This window comes from Bombyx mandarina, chromosome 03 (genome assembly GCF_030267445.1).
Source record: "Bombyx mandarina strain Sakado chromosome 03, ASM3026744v2".
Lineage (NCBI taxonomy): Eukaryota > Metazoa > Arthropoda > Insecta > Lepidoptera > Bombycidae > Bombyx > Bombyx mandarina.
The window spans coordinates 242,899-253,533 of NC_143210.1; the positions used below are offsets into that span (position 1 = coordinate 242,899).

Consider the following 10,635-nt stretch of genomic DNA (forward strand, 5'->3'; position numbering starts at 1 on the left):
GACTGGCCGCGCAGATTGAAGGCCTGTATTCAAAATCACGGAGGTCATTTTGAATAAACTTTAGTGTCATAAGAATCTATGTTTTGTTAAGTTCATTTTGGTATATGAATGGTTACATAATGAATAAACTTGTTTCAATTATTTTACATTAAACATGTGACAGAATTTATGACCTGACTAGGTATATTTTAATTTCAATGAATAAGAAAATTCCAATAAGTTAGCGTATGAATTTATTGATGTTTATGATAATATAATTACAAAAAAAAAAGTGTGTGTGTCCGCTCCGACGCACGACTGGAGTTTACTGGATATAAAAAATTAAACGAAACAATACGAGAAATAGTTCTATATTACGACAACACGATACACTACAGATTATTAACAAATTAACGAGACACAAAACAAACGACTAACAAATATATGAAAATACAATAATGAGAGAAACGCGCGATCAGTACGAGGCTTTGTGGCGGACTGCCGGCGCATGTACTAGCATGTCACACGAAATGCGCATAACGCATTTCGTGTGACATGCTAGTACGATTTTGGTCCCCATAATTTTCATACCCCGGGCCTATATATGTAAATCGATTCTAAAGGAGTAAACTCCAATAAACTCCAACAAACGACTAACAAATATATGAAAATACAATAATGAGAGAAACGCGCGATCAGTACGAGGCTTTGTGGCGGACTGCCGGCGCAGCAGCCCGGCGCGCATTTCGTGTGACATGCGCATAACGCATTTCGTGTGACATGCTAGTACGATTTTGGTCCCCATAATTTTCATACCCCGGGCCTATATATGTAAATCGATTCTAAAGGAGTAAACTCCAATAATAAACTGTGATATTCCTGTATCAAACACCAGAGAATTGGATCTTGGTACCAGCTTTCACTCTGATTTCCTTAATCTCCATGTCTATGTGGCCACAAGCCACCCAATGTTTTGGTTTTGCTGTGGTTAAATTAGCGAGTATCCGGCCCTTTCTGAATGGAAAAGACGATGGAATGGCAGCCGGCGGGACCGTCATGTTGACAAGCTTGTAGTCGTCCTGCGAATATAGTTCTTCATAAACTCATTACTGTAGAGCTGGCTACAGGATCTCTTGTCCTCGTCTGATGACAGCAGGTGAATCACATACAAATGTTATGGTTTCAGGTGCATGTTTATTTTTATGTATATTTTCGTTTGTTTTATTGTATAGATAAATGAATCCCTTAGTGTTAAGTGGTGGCTGGAGTTTGGAAATCATAATGCGAATTTCGCTACCCCGCTTGAGACATGAGGCTGAAGTCTCAGGAGGTTCAACTGTAACGCCAGTCCCACCCTTCACACTGGCCGCATGGCTGACTCGCGGCCGAAAAAGCAAAATATTTGGTGCCTACTTATTCAAATTTAAAATAGTATGCGGTTTCATTTTTACTTCACGGTTATTGTTCTATCATAGCGGAAGCTGTTTATGGACCCATGTTAACCACGTATTTCATTAGACAAATAGGTAGGGCCGACTGCGGGATTGGAGTGCTGGCTTAGTCACATCTCTCGCGGTGAATGCACCGAACGTTTTATCTTAGGCTACAAAAATTTCTTAACTAAGTTAAATTTTAAAGTACATCTTACTGGTGGATGTGGACAGGGTTTGAGTAATTTCCCTTGCCTTAAAGCCGGTCCAAAAAACATATCCTTGAAGATCAGGTCGCACCAAGGGTAATGCATCTCGACAAAGGTGCGCCTGTACGTGTTGCTCAGGAACTCATAGAATATGAAATCTATCTGTAAGAATTGTGATGGTGCTTTTAGGGGCAGGTGTAAAGTTGCTGCAATTGACGTTGGTGGTAGAGCGAGCAATGCGCCCCACCGCGGTGGCCTATTGTCTCGTAAGTCCCTCTGTAATAATCATTTATGTTCAGGGACGTACGAACGAGCTCACCGGTTCACTTGTTGTTAAGTGGTTACCGTAGCCCATAGATATCAGAACGTGTATCTCCGCATGCACCAGGATATAATCATTTAATTACTTCCTAATTCCTAGAGTTGTCGTAGAAAGCGATTAAGAAATTTACCGAAGAATGATTAACAGTTTTAAATGAGTATGATGCCGGCAGGGCGGCAGGGCATATGCTCATTGCGCTCAGGTATCCTTTCTCAGGTTTCTCGTGGACACAATGTCTCTTACAGACTCGATGATCCCAAGCCACCCAGAAGATTGAAAGCTTCCGTAGTTGAAAGGATATCTCAATGCGCGGCATAATATTATCTCGTTCTTCCTTTAGCTAATACTCACAACAATTCACCACGGATTCTTTTTTAATAATTTTATATAGGGTGCTTGACCGATATGCTGTGACAAAAAGACACCTGCTTTGTAAGAGACCGTCTGTCTGTGATCAACAAAATAATTAGACGTTTCTTAATTAGTAAAACGAGGAACTTACTATAATATTATTATCAAAGGTTACAACGGTTTTCAGATTCAGCCCGACATAGTACACCGGGTTCCGGCGGCCGTATCGCTGGGCGGTCAATTTCGCGACCTCTAAATACGAGAGGTTGTGATACGACACGTGCGGATGTTCCACGGCCAAGTATTTTATCTGAAAACAAAAATGCGGGTTCAACTTTCACTTGGATTGGAATGGAAGCTCTCTTACTTGAACCAGAACCTCACCTTTCCGTCGTCGACCGACGTGCAAAACTAAATGTATAACTTGTAAGGATATGACAATCCTTGGTCTGCTACCGATTAACAATATGCTATCTGCAGTTTGGAGCTGTTCTTTGATTGTACACATCCACGGTCAAAATTAATATTAGACCCGCAGACCACAATCAAATAAATGAATTGTGAGTGTGTGGCGTGACATTAAAATCCACGGCAAATCATCTGATAGACAAATACTTGGCTATGTGATTAGAGCAGGGGTCGAGGAGGAGGACATTTTTATCTATTTATTGCATATGTGGGTGGACAAGCTCACGCCTCACCTGGTGTTAAGTGGTTACCGGAGCCCATAGACATCTACAACATAAATGCTGCCATCCATCTTGAGATATGAGTTCTAAGGTCTCAGTATAGTTACTTCACAGCGGAAACAGGCAGGGTGGTGCTACCTAGTCGTGCGGACTCACAAGACGTCCTACCACTAGTAATTACCCAAATTATTGTACGGATTTGATTTTTATTAGGTACATGTTATTCCTTCACCGGGGAAGTCGATTGTGAGTGAACGTTTGTTGATTGTAAGAACCTATTTAATTAGAAAAGTTGGTACCCGCCTGCAGGATACGAACACTGGTGCATGGTTACATACGAATGCACCGGACATCTTACTCTTTAGGCCACGAGGTTGAAAAACTTGATTTAATTAATCCGGGTCGTTGTTGTTATTGCCGATGTCAGTGCCACGGTAACCATATGTTTTAATTTTGGTTAATAAGTATGAAGGCCCATTGGCAATAAAATTGTAACGGGCACCCGTTGTAACTATACTGAGATCTTAGAACTTATGTCTCAAGGTGGGTGGCGCATTTACGTTGTAGATGTCTATGGGTTCCGGTAACCACTTAACACCAGGTGGGCTGTGAGCTCGTCCATCCATCTAAGCAATAAAAAAAAAATTAAATCAAATACCTTTTCATCCATATTTGTTCCGATACATAAATAAGCCAGCCATAATGCTAACACGAAACAACCGTTCATTTTGAAAGGCGGACTGATAGTAAATACAATGAAGTATCTTATCGTCACAGTATACAAGTCGCTCGCTCTTGTACCTACTGTTCGTTATTTGGCAGGGGAATGTTTAAATATTGAAATTACAATACACGATGAGATTATATCTGAAATTATATGAAACATCATTGAATGAGCTAATCTGTGGTTTTTATCTTTAATGTATATTCGGCTCCACATTTGTTCAGATTGTATTTACACTATTATTAATGTTTATACAAAAATACAAAAGTACACAAATACTTACTGGTGGTAGGACCTCTTGTCAGTACGCGCGGGTAGGTACCACCGCCCCGCCTATTTCTGCCGTGAAGCAGTAATGCGTTTCGGTTTGAAGGGTGGGGCAGCCGTTGTAACTATACTGAGATCTTGGAACTTATATATTATCAAGGTGGGTGGCGCATTTACGTTGTAGATGTCCATGGGCTCCAGTAACCACTTAACATCAGGTGGGCTGTGAGCTCGTCCACCCATCTAATCAATAAGAAAAAAAAAAACTTTATTTTTAAAAACGAGACAAAACAAAACAATTATTGCAGTCTCCTTTTAAGCGTGCAAGCCGAAAGGAGAAAGGAGACTCCGCTGTTCCATAAAAGCACGTTATATACCACAATACTACCAATTAATTATACATAACAAATGTGTGTGTGTGTGTGCGTTTATTTGTGTGTTTTACTTTAATATATATGGTATAGCCTCTGTTTCGTCATAGTTTTTAGAACTGAGCCATTTAGAGATAGTTATTTATATATATAAAATATATTTATAATATATGTATTTATAAAGTATATTTTATGAGCTGGCGCCAAATTTCGTCGCCGGGGCGCCTCCCTGGGTCCTGGAGACGAAGGCTCTCGTTGCCGATTATTCGTGGCGATGCGACCTCCGCGACGCTCAACTTCTGCGGGTCCGCCTTCTCGTGGAGGAGGTGGTGGAACGCGAGGGAGAAACCCTTCCATCTGCACCGATTCGTCGGAGGCCCGAGGAAGTATTACGCCTCCTGGCGGCCTCCGACCAGTAGAAATCTTGGACTTGGGTCAGATGCTTGCGTGGAAGTCTAGCAAATTTCCCATGACAGACTCTTCCAGTGTTATCACCAATCATGGCTATGTTATTATATTGTAATTCTGTTAACTCGCCGGTTTACAATAGATACAATATATTCAAGTATCCAGTGTTGTCAGAGTCGTCTATGAGTAAGATTAATTTCAGGACCTATGCATATTGCATATCGGTAACAGGTTTGATCGTTTTGAAGGTTATCCCTTTGTACCATATGACTTGTGCATTGTGAATTACAACCGAGTAATTTTACACGTATTGAACATTTTGAAATGAGAACTGATTTTATTTAGATAAAAATAATGGTGCAGGATACACGACGCGAACACGACAATTACTTCAAATAAACATCAATCATTTGATTTGATTTGATTTATTTCAACAGCTTCAATTAACATAATAAAAAAAAACAAATGCCAATTAAAGGACCTCACCAATAAAAACCAAAATTTTCAGGTAAGATCCCCTGGACTTTTAAATTGAGACGGTGAGCAGACATAGACTTACGCTGCTTGTTCTGGACGGACCACTTGTATGAGACCCTGTTCCGTAGGGGCCTATGGACACGTAGCAGAAGGCTATCGCCGCAGCAAACATTGACATTCCGATATTTAAGGATTGCTTAATGTCTTAAGGAATCTCTTACACGAATAACAAGTTCTTTGTATCTTAAAATTTTGTTGATCTGTATTATTTTATTTATCTTATGAATGAGGAGGTCCATATAGAGTTTCCCCTTTGAAATAGCACCGCTGCGCTTTTCTGTGGGTTTATTGTCCTGCCCTGGCTTGGCGGGGCCGCTTCGTGGTGGCGGTGTTTAACATACTAAATACGCATAACAAATTCTCAAAAAAAATCTACCGAATCGTTATATTTAATTGCCTGTGGAAACAGGAGCTGAGCACCGACAGCCAGTCACAGATAATGTCAGCCCTTGGAACATATTAAATTCTTGCTGTACGTTCGAGAAAATATTCAGGACTGTAACTGTAGATTGCAGAAATATTATATTTTTTATAGACAATATTGAGAAAGTTAGTTCAATATTCAAATGTCGACGAAAAACACCTTAGTCGTCAGTGGTCACGGAAACTGTTATGTATTCGAAGCCACGGAAATATAAAAAAATACAATAACAATAAAAAGACGACAGATTCAACCGTTAATATAGGTTTAATTGTGGCTAAATAATTGATAAAGGGAAAATGAACGAGTATTAAGATAAATACAATTGTTCAATCAATTGACAATCGATCATTTCTTAAAAAATGCACCTTTCGTCCTGAGCTAAATGATAGCGATCAAATGCAATGAATGAATGATGAATGAAACAAACTGAATTCCGAAATTGTAGCTCTCAGAGCAGTGACGACTGTAAAAAGGTATTTGTTGTCAAATCAAACACAAACACACTGTATTGCTTTTTGAAACATCCGAATAAATTGGAGGCGATCGCGGTGTCGATGTCGTTTGAGCGAGCACAGAGTCAACGAGGTTCAATCAACATCACAGATGCAGCTCGCACGCAGAGAGCGGGACCAGGCCCGGCAACGGGTCTCGCACTGAACCATGCAAATGCGGAAAATACCCTATCGTTTAACGATTGAGCGGGATCGACGCTTCAACCGGTAGGTAGGTAGGTACCTGGGTACTCGGCACGCGTGTCGACGCCGCAGCCCAGTGCAACTTAAACGTATATTCGGATGAAGAAAGCCTCGTATTCGATATGTGAGATATCTGTGAAACTCCAACTTATTGAACCGATATAAGTACATCCCGGGAACGCTTAAAGTTGCCATAGGCGTGCTACCGATTGTTTGCGTTGTTGAGGCTAAGAGAGATTGGAGATATTATGAAAGTTGCGATAGACATTGAAGATCTATTAATAATCTTTTGGCCCACGGTCTGCGTCTCACATCTGCAGGCCGTCAAGTCCCACATAGCCCGCGTGCCAATAGGCCCCTCACCTGCAGAAAAGGTTCGGCCCCATGCTCGCAAAAAAAAATTCACCAACGAATGCTAAAAAGGGATATGAAGAGGATTATCCCCGCAAACATGTTTAGGGGGCACAGTAAGTCTGGGAGGGTCAACAGGCATAGGAAATGAAGCACGGAAGTGGAAGAAAAATAGGAGCCAGCCACTTTCCGGTGCAACTGGATATGTAAATGTGTCAGACCCTAAAGTTGGTACATTAATTGTAGAAAGTTCTTCAAGTCATTCTACGATCAAACATAATCATTTGAATACCGCATCACCCCTATTTCTGTTTCCAGTACCTGTCTGCGGGATTCGAGCCTCGGCACAGTTGCATCGCTCGGTACGAGTACACCGTAGACACCGGGCGTCTTATCCTTTAGACTGAACGACTTCATAATCGTAAGGTTATCTCAAACATTCCTCGGAGCATTTTCTGTAGAACATTGGTACAGACTACAAAGAGAATCATTATACCTCCGCAGGCCCAGAGACGCACCCGTACCTACACTGAGTTCATTGATCAGCTTATCGTATCTATCGGTGTGGTGTAAATGTCACGTGCGAGCCGCCTGGATGCCGGTTCACCTCATTACTAAATCTCTATTCATCTCATTAAGATAGCAATCAAACCAAATTATTTTGAAGTCTCCCCGTTTTTAAATCCAATCAAATTCACAAAGGGATTTCGATTTGTGAATTTCATAAATCTGCTCTTTTGAATCCCATTTCAACACCGCAAATTGACCAAAGTCGAGTTATTTCTGATTATCTGAATTAAAACCAAACAAAAAAAAGAATGTGTGCAATTCACACGTGGTAGAAGTGAAACCTTCCAAAATTAAAATACAATTATCCTAAACGTCTTAAGTATATGTAAAATTTTGTCATTAGTAAATAATTGTAAGGTAGCGCCCTCTGTGAATTGATATTTTAATTTCACGTATAATCCTAAATTAAAATTCACTACAAGAGCTTTCATACACACGTTAGTATTAAAAAATCTCACAGATGGCGCTGTATTAAATAGTATGTATATTTCTGTCTCATTCTTTGCTGGCTTCATCCTACACATTTTTGTATTTGTGTCTCTTACCTGTCGTTTTTTCCGTTGCATCCGGCCTGAAATCACAACGATTCTAAAGAAGTTTTCACTTCAATAATAACAATAGATTTCATAAACATTATTAATAAACCACCTCATAGATGGCGCTGTATTAAAAAAAACACTGTAATGCTTCCTATCTCATTTTCTCCCACGTTAAATCTTATAAATGTATCTGTCCGTCTCTTTCTACTGTCGCTTTTTCCGTTGCATCCGGTTTGAAATCACAACGATTCTAAAGAAGTTTTCACTTCAAAAATTTAAGTACTCGCAATTCGATAATTGTCTGCTTTGACAGTTGCTTAATACTCGTAGTTGAAAATAACTTTATTTTTGAGAAAAGAACCAGTTTTTTTACAATTTAAAGCAAAGTTTCCATTTGATTGTACTTGACAATCATCCTACAAACTGGAATGCATTACTACATCGCGGTGGAAATAGACAGGATGGTATGGCAGTCTCCACCTCAACATCTTGCGACGCGGGGCACGTACGCAGCACATCAGCGTCTCAACTCAGTGTGGTGGGGTTCCACTATAGAACCTGTTTGTAGATTTCAATCTTAATGTTTCCTTAATTTTGGCACCGGCCGTTTGTTAAACAACCACCGGCCAAACTAATATACCTAATAGGGATTTTTTTAAAGGGATTTTATGACCTGGTAGCTAAGACTTTTAGGTCAAGTCTTATTTTTATTTTTATTCATATTTTTATGAAAAGTTATAATATTGAGTGAAATGAAATGAAGATGATTAACTTGAGCCATTAATCAACTGAGATGAAATTAAATGAAATGAGATGAGATAATATGGGATGAAATATAATCTCAGTAAAAGCACCACCCTTTTATTAAGATTTTTTTCAGTGGACTTTTTGGAGGATCCCGAGAAGTTATATCCAGTGGCTTTGTTTAATTTTGCCACATTTGTGCACTTTCACAGATATTAAACAGTTAATAAAGCACCGTTATTACATATTTAAACCTGGAGAAACATTAAATAGACAAAATAAAACAAAATTAAATCACACAACTTCACTACTCACGTTCCCGCCAAAAAGTCCATATAATAGGGATTGAAATTGCCGTTCTATTTATTGTAATAGGTACTTCGAATTGACAAAGAACCTTCATGGTTTGAGATTTTTGAGTGAAACTTTTTTCAAATTGTACCTATGAGGTTCTTCTTTTAAAAAATGTGCAACATTCGATTATCGACTTTCAGTTGTTTTTTTATTCAGCTTAGACAAGAAAGATGGATACTTCGAAAAATCGAGTTATTTCTGAATACGAGTTCCGACGCGGAACTAACGCTGCAGAAACAGCTCGCAATATCGATGTTGCGTTTGGAGAAGGATTGCTAATGAACGCACCGTGCGATTTTGGCTTAAACGCTATGTGTAAGCCACATGTGAATAACAACAAGTTGAAAGAGATGGTGGAAGCCGATCCGAGCCAAACTACCCAGGAATTAGCGGCATGGTTTAATCTTACCTTAGCAACAATATTGACTCATTTGCATCAAATCAATAAATAAAAACGTGCAAAATGGGTGCCTCATGATTTGGCTGATCTGCAGAAAGAAACGCGTGTTGAAACTTGTGTTACTTTGTTGAATCGATACAGAAAATGAAGGAATATTAAATAGAAGGAGAATAGAGGAATATTGGACCGAATTATGACATGTGATGAAAAGTGGATTCTTTACGATAACTGTAAGCGAAAAATGAAATAGCTTACCCCAGGTCAAGCGCCGCAACAGTATCCTAAAGCAAAGCTTACCAATAAAAAGGTAATGTATTCACTATAGCTTTCTCCGATTTTGTCAAGCGATAACGGCAGATGTCTACTGTGCCGAACTACGAACAATGATAGCAAAACTTGTAGTGAAACAGCCCCGACTCATGAATCGATCTTCACCATTATTACTCCATGGTAACGCGAGACCTCATACAGCACGAGAAACCGTTTTAACTTTACAGGAACTGCAATTAGAAACCATTCGTCACCCTCCGTATTCGCTAGACCTTGCTCCAACAGACTACCACTTTTTTCGTGACTTGGATAATTTTCTACGTGATAAAAGTTTTCTTCCCAGGAGGCAGTACAAAATGCTTTTACACAGTTTGTAGAATCTAGATCACCAGAGTTCTATCGCAAAGGCATAAATGACTTTCCTATTGGATGGCAGCTAACACGACTGGAACACACACACAGAAACCATCCTAATAGTAATAGGCACACAACAGGCGTAGTGGCAAATAGCATACATAGATACATAAACAAATTGGACACAAATATAAACATACACATAATACAAAAACAAGCAGTCATACACACATGCACAATAACAAGTAAAGTTTTGGGTAATACAGTCTTATAAATTCAAGGGAATCCGAACCTCCTCTTTCCTGAAGGTTTCAGGGCAGCAGCTAGGAACTAAACCGAGTCAAGAACTCCAGAGAAAATTTAATATAATATAATGAAATAAATGAGCAGCTGAACGAGTTGTCGACTCTCCTGATGTTAATTGGTCTCCGCAGTCAGGAGACGCCGTCGCGTCAAATTGCATATTGTCTTATTCATATTGAATATGTAGTCGGTATGTATCTGTAGCCGGTGGCTCTATTAATATCAATATAATTATAACTATTTACTTACTGATCGTTTAAAAGCCATGTGATTAGAACAAAACGTCGTACGTACAAATACTCTCGGGTAGCCATCAATTGTGCTGTCAAAACGTGGACATCGCA

At 39.5% G+C, this 10,635-nt stretch overlaps 1 protein-coding gene across 1 annotated transcript; it reads right to left on the reverse strand.

Annotated features, from left to right (window-relative positions):
- Positions 1–334: 334 nt before the first annotated feature.
- Positions 335–4,080, reverse strand: LOC149503225 (uncharacterized). Its single transcript, XM_089738291.1, has 4 exons — positions 3,639–4,080; positions 2,443–2,601; positions 1,628–1,780; positions 335–1,058 (listed from the first exon to the last, which is right to left on the reverse strand). Exons 1-4 carry the CDS (start codon positions 3,705–3,707, stop codon positions 864–866), a joined length of 576 nt encoding a protein of 191 aa, XP_089594417.1. The 5' UTR covers positions 3,708–4,080; the 3' UTR covers positions 335–863.
- Positions 4,081–10,635: the final 6,555 nt, after the last annotated feature.